This window comes from Helicoverpa armigera, chromosome 31 (genome assembly GCF_030705265.1).
Source record: "Helicoverpa armigera isolate CAAS_96S chromosome 31, ASM3070526v1, whole genome shotgun sequence".
Lineage (NCBI taxonomy): Eukaryota > Metazoa > Arthropoda > Insecta > Lepidoptera > Noctuidae > Helicoverpa > Helicoverpa armigera.
Genome location: NC_087150.1, coordinates 2752931 through 2774398, shown reverse-complemented (window position 1 = coordinate 2774398; position 21468 = coordinate 2752931). Strand labels below are relative to the sequence as shown.

The window sequence follows — 21468 nt, the reverse complement described above, 5'->3', positions numbered from 1 at the left end:
CAGTAAATAAGTTATAAGTGTACTATGAAATTGTCAATAAATGAAGTTTATATTTATTACCAGTATTTTTTATTGTACCACGTCCGGGTTGCGGCCTCTTTTCATACAGAGAAGGAATATTGGTGATTTTAGACTTTATATAGTCCAGGTTTCCTTCACTTTTTTTCACACACGGTTGGTCAGCTCCTTGTAAGTCATAATAACCTTGTGTTATGTGTATACTACATATAGCTACATAAAAATAAATAGCTAGGTACATAAATATATGGACATTTGTAAATACATTACATAACACCCAGACCACAGCCAACAAGCCGAGGCCAGCCGGGGCTGCGGGATTGTTCGCGCGAGTTACCGCGGCGCTGGTACATAAAAGGCCTACGACGGAACACGACGGTTTTTAGTCAGTAAGAGTCCGACACTCCCTCGCCGCTGCTAACCCACAGCGGAAGGGGTCATTTAATGATTTTTGACGTCGTTAAAAAAAAAACCCACAGCCAACAAGAATGCTCATCACACAAATGTCGACCGAACCGGGAATCGATCCCCGGACCTCAGGTTCAGAAGTCTGGCATGGTAACCATTGAGCCAAGGAGGTAAAATGAAACAATTTTTTCACAAAAGTATACTTTTAATACATAACAAATACTTTGTGTACATTTAATGAGAATACACAAAACATTTCAATAACAGCCAACATGTCTAATGCAAAAAAACAATTTTTAACAAGAATTCATTTTAATAATACTCATGCAAAAATATAAATTTGGATAGCCTATATCTTTCCTCGATAAATAGGCTAGTTAGCGCTGAAATATTTTTCAAATCGAACTAGCGGTTCCTGAGATTAGCGCTTTCATGCAAACTCTTTTGTCTCTTTATAATATTATGTCGTATATACAGGCTGTGTCGTTCACAATCACATTAAATCATATCGCATATACTTTATGATATTCTATGGCGAATTGTAAAAAAAAAATAACCAAATCCATTCAGTGGTTTAACCACAGGAGTCATTTTTCGTTTTTATAATTTACAATATCATGTGTAAAGCAGAGATAAAGTTAGGAGTATCGAATGTTTAAGGGAGAATTTCAGTTGTTTGTAATGGCTGACTATTTTATGGTGTGTTCTAATTTTCGCACATTGTTATACTATTCACTTTGTTTGAAAAATGCATTTTTTATCCTTACGTATTTTTCTATTTTCTTTGTGTTAATCGACATATATTAACCAGTATATTAACGCATTTCATTTAATGTGATTGTGAACGACACACCCGATATAACAAATCTAACATAGAATGGTGGGGTATTACCTATTTCTAATTGTCTTTTCTAATCACCAATTAATTTGAATATCATTTGACCTGAATCTTATTTTTAAGGCACGTAACTTAAACTACCTTCTAAATACCTATAGAAATGTCAAAACTAGCTTAAATAGCTAAAATAATAAAAAAAACATGCAATGTAAAAGTAACTAAAAGTATAGTTATCGGCACGGATATTGAGCTCTCGGCGGAAGAGTGGGGATCGCTTTGCGCACTGTACACATAAGGCAATAAACCAATAAATCGCTTCTGCGCAGGTGAAGGTCAGGGCTCAATATCCGTGCCGATAACTATAGTAAATAACTATCCTAGTATCTGTTTTGTCTTATGAACGCGGATGAAACATACTTGTGTGTGTAAATATACATGCAAATTGTCTTTCTATGCGTTAGCTCGGGAGCGCTCATTTATAAAAAAAGGTTAACAAATTCACGTTTGTTGTATGGGAGTACCTTACAATATATAATTCTAGTTTTCAGTAACAGATAACAGTAATACATCATCATGTGGAATATCACGGTTCATAAAATACAGCTTGGTGACAGGCAGACAGCGAGGCCTTACTAACAAATTATGTCAAAATTTACTCTAAGCAAAACACTAGATAGAATATAGAAACTTATAAAATTCCTATTAATTCTGATCATCAATTCCCTTGAATCAACCGTAAATTTAGCATCCCACTTCTTCTTCCTCCTGCCCTGTTCCCAATTTTATTTGGGGTCGGCGCAATATGTCACCCTCTTCCATTTTCCCCTGTCACTCGTCATACTGACACTCGCTCCCTTCCTATTCATGTCATCTTTCAAGCAATTCATCCATCTTTTCTTAGGTCTTCCTCTTCCTCTCCATCCATCTACATTCATACTTAGCACACACTTTGTTGCATGCGTATCATCCCTCCTCATTACATGCCCATACCATGACAATCTTCTACTTCTCATCTTTTCTGTAACTGGCACTACTTTCAGACTTCCTCTAATGTAATCATTTATCACTTTATCCATTCTTGTAACACCACACATCCATCTCAGCATTCTCATTAAGTATCTCGGCTAGAAATAATGTTACTTGTGAGATGACAGCAGATAGAAGAGTATGGAAGGAGAAAACATGCTGTGCCGACCACTAATAGAATCAGAATAAGAACAGGAGGATTATGAATATGATCTATGAATCATCATCATCAACAATAACCAAAGTTTCAGCCTCTCCAATCTTAATATCAGAATTATTTAAAATCAACTGTATATCACTAACAGTCTTCGATGCATTTTTCACTCGTAATACCGAAACTTCAGTTTGATGAACAAGCTTAGTATGGGCGCGTACATCGCTATATTTTCTAAAAGATTTAAAACATATTGGGCAATCAGCTTTATGTTTTCTTTCTTTGTGAACTTCCCACATATGATCCCATTTATATTTTAAGGAGCTGAAACGGAGATTGCAGATCACACAGGGGTATCCAAAACCTATTCTTTCGTGATTATTTTTGATGTGTCGACGATAACCGGACTCGAAATAAAAGATTTTGTCACATTTGTCGCATGCCAGAGGTGATGTAGTTTCGTGTTGCTGTAAGAAAAAATAATTAGAAATTAGTGATACGGTTCAGTAATAGTGAATCTCTAAGTTTGTATTTACTTTCCAAGTATATATGTATAATGGCGTACACGGCCGATTTCGGCCACGGCGGCTGTTCTCATGTAAGGAGATTAGCTAGCTGTGTAGGACATATTATAGTGCAGGCACATTTGCTTGGGCACAGGTGCACTCACTATTCCTTCACTCTCATAGCGCGAAGGGACGACACTCCGACCGGAAAGAGATCAGGCGCAGGACCGACATTTACGTGCTCTCCGATGCACGGGTGTATCAATCACCAACTTCCAGGCTCCGGGCTGCTTTGTGAAAGTCTTCTAAAACCCACAAAGCGATTTCGGCACGACTCGGGAATCGAACCCGAGACCTCGTGCTCAGTAGCCGCACTTCAGACAGCTAGGCTAACGAGGCAGTCCATACGAACAAACAAAAAAAATACTATTTTTTCCTGTTTATAATATTAGTTGTGGTGGCCTAGTAGGTTCGATTCCAGGTCAGGCAAGTACCAATGCAATTTTTCTAAGTTTGTACATACTTTCTAAGTTTATCTGGCTGATAAAAAAGGTAAAGGAATACATCTTGAGGAAACCTGGACTATAAAGTCTGAAATCAGCAACCCGCATTGAGCAAGCGTGGTGATTAAAGCTCAATCCTTCTCCATGTGAGAGGAGGCCACAGCCCAGCATTGGGACGATAAAGAAAAGGCTGTAACAGTATAATATTAGTATAGATAAAAAACAACATACCTCAATATGCACAGCCAATTTAGCCTTCGACTGAAATTTCTTGCCGCACAAATCACAAATTATCACTTTTAAATTATGCACTTTTTTATGCTTAGTAAAGTTACTTGAATCACTGAACGTTCTGTCACATAATTCACATTTATACACTGGGAGAGACGCATGATTTCTCATATGTTGCTTATATTTTTCGGGTGTAGGATACCCGGCTTGACAGATCTGGCATTTGAGAAGGCCTAGGATTTGTTTCTGTGTGTAGGCATCCATTAATAGGTGTTCTATAACATGTCTTTTGCACTCGTTGACTCTTTGGAACCGGCGTTTGCAGTAGACGCAATCTTTTGGTTTACGTTGCAACGTTTCTGTGAAAAAAAAATTATATGTTACATTGATATGATCTAATAAAAACCGGCCAAGTGCGAGTCGAAATCGCGCACGAAGGGTTCCGTACAATTATTTGGAAAATGAGCAAAAAATCACGTTTGTTGTATGGGAGCCCCCAAAATATTTATTTAATTCTAGTTCTCATTATTTGTTGTTATAGCGGCAACAGAAATACATCATCTGTGAAAATTTCAACTCTCTATCGTGAGATACAGCCTGGTGACAGACGGACGGACGGACGGACGGAGGAGCTAAAACAATAGGGTCCCGTTTTACCCTGTGGGTACGGAACCTTAATGTATTAGTGTATTTATAATATAAGCTGTTACTCCCGGTTTCAGTCATGTCCCGGGGGAAATCGTACTATACCCCCCTACTAATATTATAAATGTGAAAGTAACTCTGTCTGTCTGTTACGCCTTCACGTCTAAACCGCTGAACTGATTTTAATAAAATTTGGTACAGACATAGAGTTGTTGACGTTGAGAAAGAACATAGGATAGTTTTTTTCTTGGACTTTTGAAGAATTCTCTTGGAAACGCGATATAACCGAACACCACGCGGGCGAAGTCGCGGGCGAAAGCCAGTGATAAATGTGAGAATGTATGGTTGTATGTTTGTTATTCTTTCACGCGAAAACGGCTGGACCGATTTGGTTAAAATTTGATATGTAGTTAGGTTTAACACATAGGCTACTTTTTATTAACACACCACGCGGGCGGAAGCTAGTATTGTATATACATATAGCTATATATACATATTGTAACACCCAAACCACGGCCAACAAGCATGCTCATCACACAAATGTCGACCGAACCGGGAATTGAACCCGGGACCTCAGGTTCGGCAGTCGAGGTCGAGGTCGTCTCATTTTTATATATGTGTATAGATATACAACGAATACTTACTAATACATTCCTGAATAGCCGTTTCAGACATGTCTGTAACCAGTCTCGGGGCTGCCACTACTTCTTTCTTCTCCGGAACCTTCGCATCACAAATATGAGATTCCCAATGTTGGAAATACTCTTGAAGAATAACAATCTTCAAGCATTTCCTACACTGGTACTCCGGTTTAGCATCAGCAACCAACCGTTCACTAATTTTCTTAATCCGTACAAAATTTTGTTTGACATGACCGAGTACATGTGATCCTAATTTACTGTATGTGTTAAACTGTTTCGAGCAATCCGGACAGCAAAGAGGTTCGTATCCATGTTCTAAAAAATGTAGTAAATACTTTTTGATTGTTTTGTAAAACTGGCCGGTTCTAACACATATAAACTTTTTGCGATTAGCAACGGTAGAATACAGGCAGTCTAAAGTTATGTGTCTTAAATAATTTTCTTGTTTCCCTTTGAACGGACATTTTGAGCAACCGTACAACCTCTTCCGTTCTTCACCTTCTTGCGATATGATTACTTCTGGTTCTAAAATTGAATCTTTATCGAGTTCTATATTAGAGTCAATTGCTGGCTCAGATTTTATTTTTGAATCCGGTTCAAAAGCAAAGACTCGACTGGATTCTTGTTTCGCAAGTATATCTTCGATGTTAATGTTTAATTTGATAATATCATCCTCATATTCGGAATTTTCACTTTTTACAATATCTTCGTCATAGTCAGCATTTGGACTTTCTTGTATTGTATTTGTTGTATTGTCTTGTATTGCGTAATCATTGTATTCGAAATCCATCGGTTCCTCTTTAATGACCAAGTTTGAACTGTCATCTGAATCTATAGGTTCCTCTGAAATTAGAAATTAAATGTGTTAGTAAGTCCCTACTAATATTATAAATGCGAAAGTAACTCTGTCTGTCTGTTAAGCTTTCACGTTTAAACCACTGAACTGATTTTAATAAAATTTGGTACAGAGATAGAGTAGACCTTGAGAAAGAACATAGGATAGTTTTTATCCCGGACTTTTGAAGAATTCTCTTGGAAACGCGATATAATCGAACTCGACACGGGCGAAGCCGCGGGCGGAAGCTAGTAAGTAAAAAATAAAAAAAAGCATACCTTTTACTTTTACTATGTCCATTTCAGTAGCTTTTTCCTGCTTTTCAAAAACTGAATTTTGTTCATTTAAAGCTGGTATCAATATATTAGCTTTTGAATCGATACTTTCAGCCTGGTCCGATGGTTTTAATTTCAAAATCGATTCTTGGGGCTTCAAAACCATTTTTTGGTGCTTATGTGACCTTTTTAGTATTGATACTCGACGAAATACTGATTCTGGGTTGGGTATAAACACTCCTAGATTTTGTGTTTGTGAAAATTCAGGTAATAATTTATCTTGTTCACATTTCTCTTCATCAGGGTAAATGCAAGAAACTGGTACTGGAATCTGAAATTATTTTTATTGAATATTAGTAAAAGTGAGTCTTTATTTGAGCTGCCTTTTACCAACTATGTTGGGGTCGGCTTTCTATCTAAGCGGATGCAGCTGAGTACCAGTGCAATATGGAGGGACTGCATATCTGATCTCCTCAGTCCAGTTACCAGGGCAACCCATTGGTAAGACTGGTTGCCAGACTTATTGTCTTCTGACTACCCGTGACTGCCAAAATGACAGCCAGGACACCAGTACCGTGCCTTTTTAAATATACATATGTAGAAGAACTTGACATGACAAGACTGCTACTGGGTATCATCCGTGGCCAGACAGTCCCAGGAATTGAACCCAAGACCTCGTGCACAGCGCTACACGACAACTATCACTAGGTAAATACAAGCTAAGAAATAGTAATACTTACTTTAAGAAAATTTCTATCAAAATCATTATATCCATGTTTTTCCATCATATGTAGTTTTGCCTCCCGATCATCAAGAAAAACATGAATCCCTTCGCATTTTACGCACACTTTCACAAACATATATTTATCAGTATGTGTTAATAAATGCTCGTGTATTGTACAACTCCATTTTATTTCTTCAGTGCAAATTTTACAATGCCAAGGGACTGTTGACCGGCTAATATGGTCCAAAATTAAGGATTTGTTCGAAAAGCTTTTGAAGCAGTACGGACACATTGTGTTAGCTTCTGTATTGCCACATGTATGAATCATACTTGACGAATGAACTTCAGAACAATCTTTACACTTGGAATAGTTTGCAGCGATAGGCCTATCGGACTTCACCGAATGCATTAAAACCATATGACCGGTCAAATCATCAATTTTACCAAAACTTAACGTACAAATTTTACAACAGAAGCTGTTATTTTTAATGCTGCAGACTTTGCAAGCGTACTCATGGTGTTTTAACTCTGTGCACGTAGGGAACCGTTTTAAGCAATCGGTGTTCATGTAACAATTTTTGTCATCTCTGGCCGATAATTGATGATTGGAGTAATCTTTACCACAGCGGTAACATAGGCCGTCTGTGAAAAATTCTTTGATTTCATCCGGCCTTTTGTTTGGCTTAAAAGCGATAATATTACACTCATGCTGTGTATATTTCTCAATGTCTAGCTTCACGGAGGTGTGTTCAAGTATGTGGTCACGGAATTCAGAAAGGTTCCACCAGGATTTGGCACAAATATAACATTTGTAGAATAGAGGATGTTCTCGGTGAAAACTTTTTGACTGCCAGTCTTCCCAGGATGTTAACGCGTGCTTAATTTGAATGTCATACCATGTAGTAAGCTGTTGTTCTTCAAAGAAACCTAAAGAGTTTCTTACACAAATATCTAGTATAGAATCAGCTAGATTTGTTGATGTTTCTTTAATTTTATTTGTTTCCTTAATGACAGTTTCTCGTGACAATATTATATTTTTTATTTCCTTTTTAATTTCTCTTTTGTTTGAAGATTCTTCCACATCTTTTATTTGCTCTGTTGATTGGTCATAGTTTTCGTCATTGGTGTCAAAATTTTCGTCATCACATTTTTCGACCTCTATCTCAACGTTGATGTCAAATCTTGGTGTTGGTTCCTCAATATTTGTCTCAATTGGTGCTTTTATCTTATCGAGCACACTTTTGTCCACAACTTGGTTTGTCTTTATAGTTTTTCGTGCAGGTTTCTTTGCTGCACTTTCCTTTTTAGGTTCCTTTTTTATTATAACTTTTTTTGAATTTGTTGGCAACTGAAAATTGATAATAATTAAATTAGTATATGTAAGTCATCGTCATCACGCTTTTTATCGTCCCACTGCTGGGCTGCGGCCTCCTCTCACATGGAGGATTGAGCATTAATCACCAGGCTTGCTCAATGTGGGTTGGTGATTTCAGACTTTATGTCCAGGTTTCCTCAAAATGTTTACTTTTACCTTTAATCAGTTGTTACTACCTAACATATACCTACTTAGAAAGTCCATACAAACTTAGAAAAGTTGCCTGACCTGGGATTGAACCCACACACTCATACTCGAGAGGTTGGTTCTTTACCCACTAGGCCACCATGACCTATAGCTAGTATATTGTTTAATTTTATCTACATCTAAATAGCTCATTTGGGTAAATACAGTATATCTATGTATCTGTAACTATTTACATAACTAAAGGTACAATTTTGATATAATCCTTGGTATAAAATGATCATGAATCACTTGTACATAATACTATATATGAATATAGCTAGTTATTTAATATGGTTTTAGTCTGATTTCTAAATAGAAATACTTAATCATGAATATGGTTCCTATGATCTATGATTCAAGTAAATTCCTTATTAAATTACTATTATTTGGTTATCAAAAAAGTGTAACAAATAAAATTTTGTTATTGATTTTGAAAATTTTGATAATATTTTTGCCAATTATTGATTGTAATTTACTTATATTTAACAAAAGCATTATTAGATGAACCCTTTACTTTGATGAAATAAATATGATTTATGATTAGTTTGCGTGTGCATGTAATCATTTTAACTAGGTACTTTTAAATCATAACAATACTTTTTAGTTTTGGTTATGACTTTATGTCCAATTCTTATTATAAATGGCTATTATTTTCAGTTATTATAATTAGACAACATATTGGCGACTGTTCTAATATAATTATGTTCAGTTTTATTCGTTACATAAAAATTGCGAAATAAAAATGTCGTGGGTAACTCCATGCGCATGTTTCATCTACCCCCACACAAATTGAGAAAATACTATATTAAATTACATTAATTAGAGCTTTTAAGTACAAAAACGTTATTTAAGATAGCATCGCAACGATTTCCAAAGAAAACCGCAAACAATAAGAACGCAAAACTTAAAATAGAACTTTACGTTGTATGTGCAAACTTTGGTCAAAATGGTGGTTTAACTATTTCCTACCTGCAACTCAATATCGTCTTCATCATCCAATGCGACATCCCGCAGTACTATTTTAGACTTCCTAGATCTTTTCCTCGATGCTTCAGCCATTTTCACAGTTTAATCATCTCACATGCAAGGTTAAGAAGTAAAAAACTGTTCAAATTACCACGGACATTACTCGAAGTATGAATGAAACCACGACATACGAGTATTTCCAAAATATTACACGACCAAATATAGATGTCAGGACAGAGACCATGTGTGGATTCAGCCTCTCTTTCTAGCTTAGGCGTTTATGAATGAACACTAACGCCATTGTTAGAATTATATCCGTGTTACTTTATTCGGTGGGTTTATAATTGCAACCATGTCGGGTAGTCGGCGACTGTCCGGAACATTCCGTTTCACTTTTAGTTTTATATCCTACTTCAGTCTAAAAAGAATAAATGTTCTACAAAACATTAGTAGCATCTTAATGGTAATTGGTAAATCCTGCTCTCAAACTGATCACCTAAGGTAAATCTAAAACCTGAAAAAAAAAATCTAAAACTCTCAGCTACATTCAACTCGAAATAAAACTCATATATGCATCAGCATTAGTTTTAATTGTACTGGAATATCTAAATTAATATTTGGCTTGTCCTGGATTTGTATTTTGTGCGTCTCAGATTATAATATATCCGTTCAACGAAACGTTATGATTTGATCACCTTGTCGTGTTTTCTTTATCATCTGTGGTTCTATAACCTCAAAATGGAATTTTAGCCTCGGTGTTACTAAATTACTTAAAAAGTAATAAGAATGAGTTTATTTATTAGGAATTATAAGCCTAATAGCTTGGCTGCAGGGTACAACGCCAAATTATGGCGTTTGAATTCGACAACAGCCGACAGTGCCCTGAAAAAAAATGATGAGGACGAGGAAGAGTTTCGAGTACTGGATATTTTGAAGAAAAAGGATAGAATTCAAAGGAGAGTCATCCGTAGGACTGATATGCAGCCTGACAGAGCTGATAGGATGGCCCCGAATCAGGTATTTCTTCAATTACGGACTACATTTTCAGTTTTTAGTCATCGGCCAATATTTTGGGTCTTGATCGATTTGAGCTGCTTTTGGATCTCACTAATATGTCTAAATATTAAATTTAAAGTCTAAATATTGTATTACTGGCTCCACTTTTGTCAGTCAGTCCCTGAATACTGAAAACTTCTGAATATAAATACAGATATATACTCTTTCCATTTCTTAACAAATTTTTATAGGTACGTCGTCGATTCGTTCGTAAACTTTCATTAGTCATTTAATAAAAACACGTATAAATAAATAAACATTTACCAAGTTTACAAACCGCGTTAAAATTCAATAATAATCACCCAAAAATTAAATTTCAGAACTGGGGCAACGTTTGGCCAGGTCCGAAGACTTTTCATCCATCTTCAGTCCCTCTTCCGTTGCGTCAAGGATACGTACCGAAAGGACAAGCACCGCCCGGCAAGAAGGCTAATGCAGAACTCATGAAGATACCAAACTTCTTACATCTAACTCCTCCAGTCATTAAAAGCCAGTGCGAGGCTATAAAACAATATTGTACCGAATGGCCGAGTCTCCTAAACTCCGAAGAAGCGATCGAAAAACATTATCCCGTAGAAATCATTACTTCAGACTATTGCCACGCTAGTCCGTCTATCCGCAATCCTTTAGCTCGAATCGTCACTCTACGCATTAAGTTATCAAGTTTAAACTTGGACAAGCATTCAAAAGATAAGTTCATTCGTTTAGTTGGAGACCGCTATGATAAAGAGACAGATTTGGTCACGATTACGGCAGACCGGTGTCCGGCAAGAGCACAGAACTTGGATTATGTGAACTACCTGTTAACAGCATGCTACCATGAAGCGTGGAACGTCGAGGAGTGGGAGAAGGATAAAACCGAGGACGATATGGAATATTATAATTGGGATAATAACGCTTCTAAGAAAAGTCTTGTAAACTGGCATTTACGTACCAAAAATGAATTTAGAACGCTAACCGATGAGGAGTATAAAAGTTTTGATATCTCGGTAATTGAGGGCGGAGAAGAATATAAGAATGCTGTCTCGAGTTTGATGAATGATGGAGAAAGTGACGCTACACTGAAGAAGTATGGAGAAGCTGTAAGAAAAGTTTTAGGTTTGCCAGAGAAGAAGGTTATGTAAAATGTAAGATATTTGTAAAATAAACTGTAATTAGTAGTTATATTCGTTTTTTTCTTCCTGAACCTAGATTTAGGATAGCCTCTGTAATTCTGATACATATTACTGCCAAGTTTCTTCAAAATCTGTTCAGTAGTTTTGTTGGCAAAAAGGCTAGGCAGAGATAAAAACATTTTTCAATTTATAAAAGCAAGAAGAAATAAAATCAACAAATTTTAATACATATAATTTTATTTCTACATATTATTATTATGGTACATACAATATTTTACAATTACCTACATCTGCCTACATGATCCCTTTAGAATTAATTTTAGAACTAAAAGAATCTTCTTACTGTACTGTACAAGCAAGATATAATATTTCTTTAATTATTATTTAAAAAATACTTGGCGAACTTCTTACCGTACCTACGTAGATAAAATATATTTATTTATTTATTTATTTATTGCAAAAATGTATACAGTTACAGAAATACATCCTTATCCTAGGTATACATTACCCTGTTAGGGCGCAGCAAATTAACTTAAAACTATCTCAACACAACATATATATACTGTTTAATTCTTCTTACATCTAAAAGGACAATAATTATAGTTATTTATTTACATTACAATTGTGACTTAATAATTAAATACATACATAAATATGTATATATATATATTACATTTGTGTATAATAAGTTAACATTGTTATTAATTTCTTAATTATTATATCGACTATTTATTGCACAGTGTCTATAGGAACAATATAATACTGTTTCGTTGTTTTATTAATTATAGTTATTTATCACTTTAAGTCTCTATCTTCTAGGTATTCCTGTACACTATAGTAGCATTTTTTAATCAGTAATAACTTAAGTCTAGCTTTGAATATACCTAAGGTTTCGGTGGAACGGATACTTTCAGGTAACTTATTATAAATTTGAATGCTTCGGTATTCTGGGCTATTTTTAAACATTTGTAATCTAGGTATAGGTAAAATTAATTTATTTTTGCGTCGCTCGTTTTTTTCGAAGTTGAACATTTTTATATTTTTCTTAACAAAAATGGCTATTTCTAATATATATATTGATGGCAATGTTAGTATTTTATTGTTTATAAAGTGGGGTTTACAGCTATCTGTTGGTTTTATGTGAAATATTATTCGGATAAGTTTCTTCTGGGCTATAGTTAGCTATAGTTAGCTAGCCCATGTTATTCGCTCAAGAATTAAAATAATTTTTGAATACAGTTCAGAGGCTTGACAAATTAACAAAAATCTCTCGGCCCTATTTTGATAATTTTCGCAGTAGACTTACTGTGAAAATTATTAAGTGCGAATATTTTTCGATGAGAATTCGTCATATCTTTTCTTAAGATTGCATAGAATTAAAACATTTTAGCGCAGAATAGGCGACTAAACTGTACTGGCTCACACAGTCAACTACAATTTTATTCAAAATTTCACTACAATCTTTCAAAACGCATTTCTTTTCACGACTACCCTCGAAAACTTTTTGTGAAGGATTCCATTTTTTTCGCCAAATATCCGTTATAGAACTCTTTTTCAAATATTTTTCGTCCTCCTGTGATTGGCTACTTTTTTGACTGAAAATTTGCTTTTTCCTTAAGTACTTTTTTATTAATATTTCTAGTATGTGAAATATGTATGTTATGTTTTCAATTTCGTCTATATTTGTTAGTTCGTATATTGATTCTGGTTCCGTAACTTTTGAATGGAATTTTTCTAGTATTTTTGATATGTTTTCTAAGGTATGCTGTTGTATATGGTAGGATTTGTTTAGTAGTAATATTCTTTGTGTGTACTCGTCTTTTTTTAGGAACTGAAATCAAAAAAGGGTAGTCAGACATTTTAAATAACAGTCAGTTTTGATGAAATTATACAAAGACGTTGGATGCAGGTCGCCTCCAACAGGTATCTGTGGAGATGTAAGGGGGAGGCCTATGTTCAGCAGTGGACGTCCTATGGCTGAGATGATGATGATGATACAAAATAACATATGTATAAGAAATGCCGTTGTATCCTCTACATCATGAGGAGAACAATAATTCATAAGTAGGCATATTAAATAGTGGGTCTCGGCTGTCATTTGAACATCTTTGGCAGTCGTTACGGGTAGTCAGAAGCCAGTAAGTCTGACAACCAGTCTTACTAACGTGTATTGAGTATCCCAGGTAACTGGTTCGAGGAACTCAGATAGGCAGTCGCTTCTTGTAAAGCACTGGTACTCAGCTGCATCCGGTTAGACTGGAAGCCGACCCCAACATAGTTGGGAAAAGGCTAGGCAGATGATGAATTAGTAAAATTACCTCATTATCTCCGTTGTTTATCCCCATGTAGACTTGTTTTATGAGCAAATCAACTGCTTCCAGTAACTCTTCAAGAAAAGTTGGATATTTCTCATCTTCATGCAATTTTTCTATTAGTTGGCCTAAGATCTGTAAAAATTGATGTAATTTATATGTTTTTTCATATATTACTAGCTGTTGCCCGCGACTTCGTCTGCGTGGCCAATATATAATTTTCGTTTATTTAATCGTTCATTGCTCAACCCCCGTAGGTGATAGCGTGATAATATATAGCCTATGTGTTGAACCGGCCCCCAGGTAATAGTCATGCAAAATTTGATTTAAATCCATGCAGTACTTTTTGAGTTTATCCGGGACAAACATACAGATAAACAGACATACAGACAAAAATTCTAAAAACTACATATTTGGGTTCAGAATCGATTATGGATCATCCCCCAAGCATTCTTCAAAAAAAATATTCAATGTACAGTTTTGACTTTCCTATCATTTTATTATATGTATAGATATAGATAATATTAACGGGTTTCCCGCAGTAGTACCTGAATATTCATATCTATAATGGAAAATTACGTGGAAAACCCCTACTAATATTATAAATGCGAAAGTAACTCTGTCTGTCTGTTACGCTTTCACGTCTAAACCACTGAACTGTTGTACAGAGATAGAGTTGACCTTCAGAAAGAACATAGGATAGTTTTTATCCCGCACTTTTGGAGAGTTCTCTTGGAAACGCGATGTAACCGAACTCGGCGCGGGCGGAAGCTATTATAAACTAATTGTCACAATTAGGGGTGGACTCAAAAAAATAGGACTTTAATAATATATATCTAAAATTACCTAAGTCTGACAAATACTATGCTGAAAACCGCATCAAAATCGGTTGTGCCAAATGTGAGATAATCGCGCACAAGCATACATACATACATTTAGGTCAAACTGAGAACCTTCTTTTTTAAGTCGATCAAAAATACCTTTCTACCCTTTTAAGAATAAAAATGGATAGGTATAGAAGAATTTCCTCACCTCAGCAATTTCGTTAGTTATCTCTCTAGTATTTTCAACAAGAGGGCATGTCATTATGAAGTTAAATAAACAGCATCCAGATTGATTCAGCCAATTCCCAGATAGTTGTAAAGCTGGAAAAAAGTTTGGAAATAAATTGTTTATTTTCCTATGAAGACACATGAAACTTAATAATTTTTACCAATTTTAGTACCATTTGGTAACGGTACGCTATAACTTCTGAACCGATTGAGATGAAATTTTGCATGAACCTATGTATGTAAAATCCTGGAAATGAAGTTTCCTTTTCACTCTCTTTAGTTGAAAGCTACTTTCCTACGTTCTCTTAAAATCGGGTCAGCCGTTTTTGAGTCATTGGCCGTTTTATCAACAGCAGGCGTTACACAAAATACCTGATATGAAAAAAAAAACACCAAAAACGTACAAAAATCTGAATTGAGAACCTTCTTTTTGGAAATTCGGTTAAAATGACATAAAAATACAAACTTACACCCTCTACTGCTTCTAATTTGAGAATCGCTTCGATACCCAGAATCAGTAGAATAACCATCACAAGAAACTCTTCTATTAGGTTTATTTAAAAACGTTTTTACTTTATTGAATTCTTTCAGCACTTTGTATGAAATTATCTCTTCTGCCTCATGGTCTTCTGACATGCTTCTGTCTTGTTCAGAAGGTATTATACTTAGTTGGCTGTTCTTCTCAATTTCAGAAGCATCTGTGTATGGTTGACTGTGTTTTTCAAAATTAGTGTCACTTTTGGTTATATTTTCATTTTGATTTATAGTGTTTTGATTATAATCTAAAGAGTGATAGTTAGTATCCATTTTTTCGGCGTCAAATTCTTGTCGAAAATCATCAACATTTCGAATTTCATCAAAGTATTCGTCAAAGTTTTGCGAATAAGGTGTCGCAATTTCTGCATTTTTATTCACGTCTTTCGCAGTTTTATCAACATTGTCAATATCATCAACTGTTTGTTGAAATTCATTGCGAATTTCATCAAAATTATTGTCATTATTTTGAGAAAACATATTCATTGTTTGACTGTATCCAAGTATGTCTGTATTTTGATGAATTTCGCACATTTTGTCAATAGATTTGCTAGTTTCTTCAACATCTTTTATATTTTCAGTATTAATATTAAAGTTACTGTTTTCTTCATTAATAATTACAGTATTTTTTCTACCGTAACCAAATGTGTCTTTACTTTGACTAATTTCGCACATTTTATGAACAGTTTTGTTAGTTTCTTCAAAGCCTTTTATATTTTCAGTATTATTAATATAAGAGTTACTGTTTTCTTCATTAAGAATTACAGTGCTTTTGCTACCGTAACCAAATGTGTCTTTACTTTGACTACTTTCGTAAATTTTATCAACAGTTTTGTTAAATTCATTAACATCTTTTATACTTTCAGTATTAATATTGAAGTTACTGTTTTCTTCATTAAGAATTACAGTGCTTTTGCTACCGTAAATATATTTGCTAGGTATTGATATAGCATTTTGGCTTTCACTATAATGTGTGTTTTGAGTAAATCCATGCACTGTATAAGGTATCGTTTTTTGTGAATCATAGTAAGTTCTGTTTGTATTAGAAAATTGACTGTCTATGTCTATATTAGTATTAACTTTTGAGTAATTATGATCAGAATGAAATTCTTTATTGTTATCATTATTTTCTATAGGTATTTCAAGGATAGTAGAAGTATCTTTTATAAGATTTGTATTATGTATGTTAGTTTCGACTATTTCAGGAGTAAGTTGTGAGTCAAAATAAGTTATTTGTGAATTATTATCTTCTTCTTGTAGCTGAAAATATTAGAAGTTATTAGAAGCAGTGTTCGGAACGGTGAAGTCGTGGTGACCTAGTGGGTAAAGAACCAACCTTTCGTGTATGACTGTGTGGGTTCGATTCTAGGTCAGGCAAGTACCAATGCAATAACTTTGTGTGTACTTTTTAAGTATATCTTGAACTCCAATGACTGTGTTTTGGAAGTCACGATAAACTACAGACCCTAACTGTTATCGAACATCTCTGGCAGTCGTTATGGGTAGTCAGCAGTCTGACCACCAGTTTTACCTAGGGTTATTGGGTTGCCCGGGTAACTGGGTTGAGGAGGTCAGGCAGGCAGTCGCTCCTTGTAAGACTGGTACTCAGCTGCGTCCGGTTAGACTGGAAGCCGACCCCAACATTACCTAGTTAGGAAAAGGCTACCTACGCAGATGATGAAAGAAAGTAAATTCGTACAAATACCAACCTTTTGACTACCAACATCAACTTCGGCAGCTACATCAACGTCTTTGATGACATTGTCATCACAAATGACAATATCAAAGTCAAAATCTTTTAAAATAGTCACACTGTCATTCATTACGTCATCACCATCCATCAAAAAGTCATCACTGCACACCGTGATATCATCATCATCCATTTTGTGATCAATTTTAGATTTTAATTGCTCTAAATATTGTATTGTTTGTAGATTTTTCGGTTTTGATTTTATTATAGTTATGGCAACTGCTAGACGGTGTTTTTGATAAATATGATTTGCTGAAAATCAGAAAACAAAATTAAAAACCGAGTTAAAAAAGAGTTCCGTACCGTCATTTATAAAACGGACAAAAAATCAGGTTGTTGTATGGGACCCCCCCAAAATATTTATGTAATTCTAGTTTTCAGTATGTGTGGTTTTAGCGGCAACTGAAATCAACATCTGGGAAAATTTCAGCTCTCTAACTATCACGGTTCATGAGATACAGCCTGGAGACAGACCGACGGACGGACGGACAGAGGAGCGAAAACAATAGGGTCCCGTTTTACCCTTTGGGTACGGGACCCTAAAAATACAGTGAGTATCGAGTAAGGTATGGTCGTTCCCAATATCTTATCTTTTGTCTGAGCAAAACAAGAGATAGATAGAGTATTGGGAACGGCCGTATGTCAATGTATGTGCTTTTTTTGTATGTGCTTTCTAAAGTACCTATATTTTAGACAGTAATAACTAAGTAAATGTGAAAGAAAACATCTTAAGGAAACTTGGAATATAAAGTCTGAAATCACCAACCCGCATTGAGCAAGCGTGGTGATTAATGCTCAATCGTTCTCCGTGTGAGAGGAGGCCGCAGCCCAGCAGTGGGACGATACAAAGCCTGATCATGATGATGATGATGTCGTGTCGGGTGAAATAAAGTATAGACGTAGATAAAATTTAAATCGAAATAAGTTGACACGAAATAATAAGTCCGCGATATTATGTTAGCTTTGAAATCCGAAGATAATATTGTAAACAGACATAAACGATAATAAAAGTACCTATCAAAATTAATTATAAGGTAGGTAGGTACTACAATAATTTCTACCGAATTTCCATTGCAATTTATTCGCGTAAAAGCAAACATTAATAGGTTATTATGTTCCACTAAGAACTTTTTTAAATTCCAAAACAACATGAGACTACTTACCATAATCATCGAAACTCATCCTGTTTATAAGTTTTTACTTCAATATTAATTTAATTCATTTTCGAAACACATTTCTGTAAATAATTTTCTCTTTTTGCAATGAAATTAAAACTTTCGCGCCACCGTACCATAGACAAAGATTTACATCACATTTTTTTTCGAATCACATTCGGACACTCAGTTATTTTAGAGTTCTGCCTAAAGCGTATAATATAATTGTTATTTTGGTATTTTTGCGTCGACAATTTGATCATGGTTGTAAAAAAATAACACGTAAATTAATAAATCGTTGCTATCAGAGAGAGTAAACACACAGTCTAGTAAATGGTTTAAAAAAGTAAGATCGGGGTAATCTAAATAAGGTTCTATTGCATAGATACATACAAGAAAGAGGTTTGATATACAAAAACCTTTTTACAGAAACTTGTTATTAATCACAATTTGTCAAAATCATGTCAGTTTAAGTAACAATAAACAATAATAGTGCAATATTTACCAACAAAATGTATTTAAAAGCAATATCGACGTTGCTAAATGGCTCTTTACACAATACTCTTCGGTCTGAGTATATTTATGATCGCTCTGGTCATCGCCATTATAAGAAAGATGTTCTTTCATTGGCAAGAGGAGCATAAGATCGAAAGGATGACAAAAGCTACAGTAGAAAGACCGGGTAAGGTAAAATATGATTCAAAGTCAAAGTCAAAGTCAAAGCTCTTTATTCTGTGAACATAAGTAGGTTACAAGGTGTTGGTATATAATGTTTAGTTTCACCATGCCCTGCTCGTAGAGCGTACAGATATAATACTAGTTACTTAAAATTACCTAATACTATGTAGTTAAAATCTATATGGTTACTTACATTAATCTTTCTAATATGTTTAATTATCACTAACAAATCTTACTAAAACTATAATAAATCTAACAAAACTTATAATATCTCTACTAATATATTGATCGCTTAGAGAGCATTCAGAGACGTTTTATAAGATTTTTATGTTATCGGCTCAATATACCATACAGGTCAGAGAATTACATAAATCAATGCAAAAAATTCCACCTTCAGCCACTTGTAAACCGACGCCGTTTAGCCGACTGTTCCTTTTTACTCAAACTGCTGTCAAATGAAATTGACTGCCCTAATTTATTGCAAAAACTTAATTTCTCTGTTCCTCAAAAATCTGTTCGGTTTAACCCACCTATATCAGTCCCATTGTCATCTTCGAACTATAGGCAGAATACATATATGTTGCGAGCGAGCAAGGATTTTAACAAATTGTGTAAGGAGTACTCTTTTGACCCATTCAATACCAAGAGTGCTGTGGTTCGTAGGCAGCTAAATCACGATTTTTTCAAAATTTAACTTTGTAATATGTAACTATGTATAATTTTAATTTCTCATAGATCAGTTGATAACCTAGCTATAAGCGTGTTATTCCACTACTATCCGTGAAAACCTATAATTGGCTTTCTGTTTCTTTATATATGTCTACAACATTGTTTTGTGTAGCCGTTGGTTTTCCAATAAGTAAATAAATAAATAAATAAATAAACTTATAATGATGCTGTTTATTTACTTACCTACATTCTGCAACCCACCCACTCAATGAAATATCTAAAGGTAGGACTAAAAGGCTCCCAGAGATGACTCCCCGCCACCATAGGCGTGGGTCCAGTCTAACCAAGGGGTATTGGGTTGCCCGGGTATCTGGGTTGAGGGGGTCAGATAGGGCAGTCGCTCCTTGTAAAGCACTGGTACTCAGCTACACCCGGCTAGACTGGAAGCCGACCCCAACATATTTGGGAAAAATGCTCAGAGGATGAGGATGATTCTGCAACCCACTCAATGATATATCTAAAGGTAAGACTAAAAGGCTCTCAGAGACGACTCCCGGCCACTGTAGGCGTGGGTCTGTGGTCGGTGAGTTTCGGGTGGCTCATCATCCTTCCGTCTCCTAGGAGACAACAGGCCCGTGTCGACGGCGCGCGTTGTTCCACTCGTTTCTCAAAGAGAGTCAGCAAAATCCAATCGGGATGGTTCACGCCAGTTACCGCGGCCCTGGTACATGGCTATGGTGGGTTTTATTCTGTAAGGCCTCTGCCTCGAATTTTGCGGGCAGCGGGGCGGCAGCGGCGGCGGCGCGGGAGCGGGGCGGACAACGCATACCTGTTCTCGAAACTAACGGGCAGATCGCGCGGCACTATAGCAGTGTAGTATTGTGTTCTGTTGTGTTTGCTGTTCCATATGGGTGTCTTCTCAAAGATGGCCGAAATAATTAGCTCTTGCACGTCCGAAGACATTTTGACACGTCACAAAAAAAATTATAACACTATGCCTACAATGCAGACGCCCAACGCGTGCGGTCACCGCTTGACTGGAGCGCACCGCTCGTTGCCCGCCGCCGCGCCGCTCCCGCGCCGCTGTATTCGAGGGCCGGTCCATTTGATTATACGCGTAAGATCCTGCCGCTCCCGCGCCGCCGCCGCTGCCTTCCCGCTGCCCGCAAAATTCGAGGCAGAGGCCTAAGAGTCTGACACTCCCTCACGCTGCTAACCCACAGCGGGAGGGATCATTTGATCATTTCCCATAAAAAATAAATAAAAGGCTCGTGTCCGGGTTAAACGACGCTTTGCGCGGTCTACCTTGTCTTGTTATTATAGTACTAAAGAAGTTTAAATATTTATTTTCAGCCGTCAGTGCGTTGATATTCACAGAAAAATGTGTGTTTAAGAAACGGACTTTTACAGGAAGGTTGTTCATTTACGATATTATGAGCAAAAGCGACATAAGTCTTATTAAGAACCTAGAGTACTCATAGCTTTGTTTTTTAAGTGATTTTTTTATGAAATAAAATTGTATATAATTCAGAAAATATGTTTTAATATAATATATTACTAAATTTTATATGAAGTTTCGTTTTATTTATTTTGTGTTTTACTTGTGTCTGAGTTCTGACAGAGAGGAATGGAAGAAAAAGACATGTTGCGCCGACCCCAAATGACTTGGGAACAGGGCAGGAAGATGATGATGATGATGAATATATATCCTTTAAATATATACATATTTTACATGCCCTACCTAATCTAAAATCGAACTGAAATCTAAATAGAGACGACAAAAAATTTGGCGAGATGAATAAAAACACAACTCTTTA

At 35.7% G+C, this 21468-nt stretch overlaps 2 protein-coding genes across 2 annotated transcripts; one reads left to right on the top strand and one right to left on the bottom strand.

The window, feature by feature from the left end:
• Nucleotides 1–693: 693 nt before the first annotated feature.
• Nucleotides 694–9665, bottom strand: LOC110378628 (uncharacterized). Its single transcript, XM_021337976.3, has 6 exons — nucleotides 9335–9665; nucleotides 6821–8152; nucleotides 6084–6411; nucleotides 4974–5813; nucleotides 3685–4043; nucleotides 694–2911 (listed from the first exon to the last, which is right to left on the bottom strand). Exons 1-6 carry the CDS (start codon nucleotides 9422–9424, stop codon nucleotides 2504–2506), a joined length of 3357 nt encoding a protein of 1118 aa, XP_021193651.3. The 5' UTR covers nucleotides 9425–9665; the 3' UTR covers nucleotides 694–2503.
• Nucleotides 9666–10027: 362 nt separating this feature from the next.
• Nucleotides 10028–11551, top strand: LOC110378632 (small ribosomal subunit protein mS35). Its single transcript, XM_021337980.3, has 2 exons — nucleotides 10028–10348; nucleotides 10708–11551. The coding sequence occupies exons 1-2, from the start codon at nucleotides 10118–10120 to the stop codon at nucleotides 11509–11511; spliced, it is 1035 nt and encodes a 344-aa protein (XP_021193655.3). The 5' UTR covers nucleotides 10028–10117; the 3' UTR covers nucleotides 11512–11551.
• Nucleotides 11552–21468: the final 9917 nt, after the last annotated feature.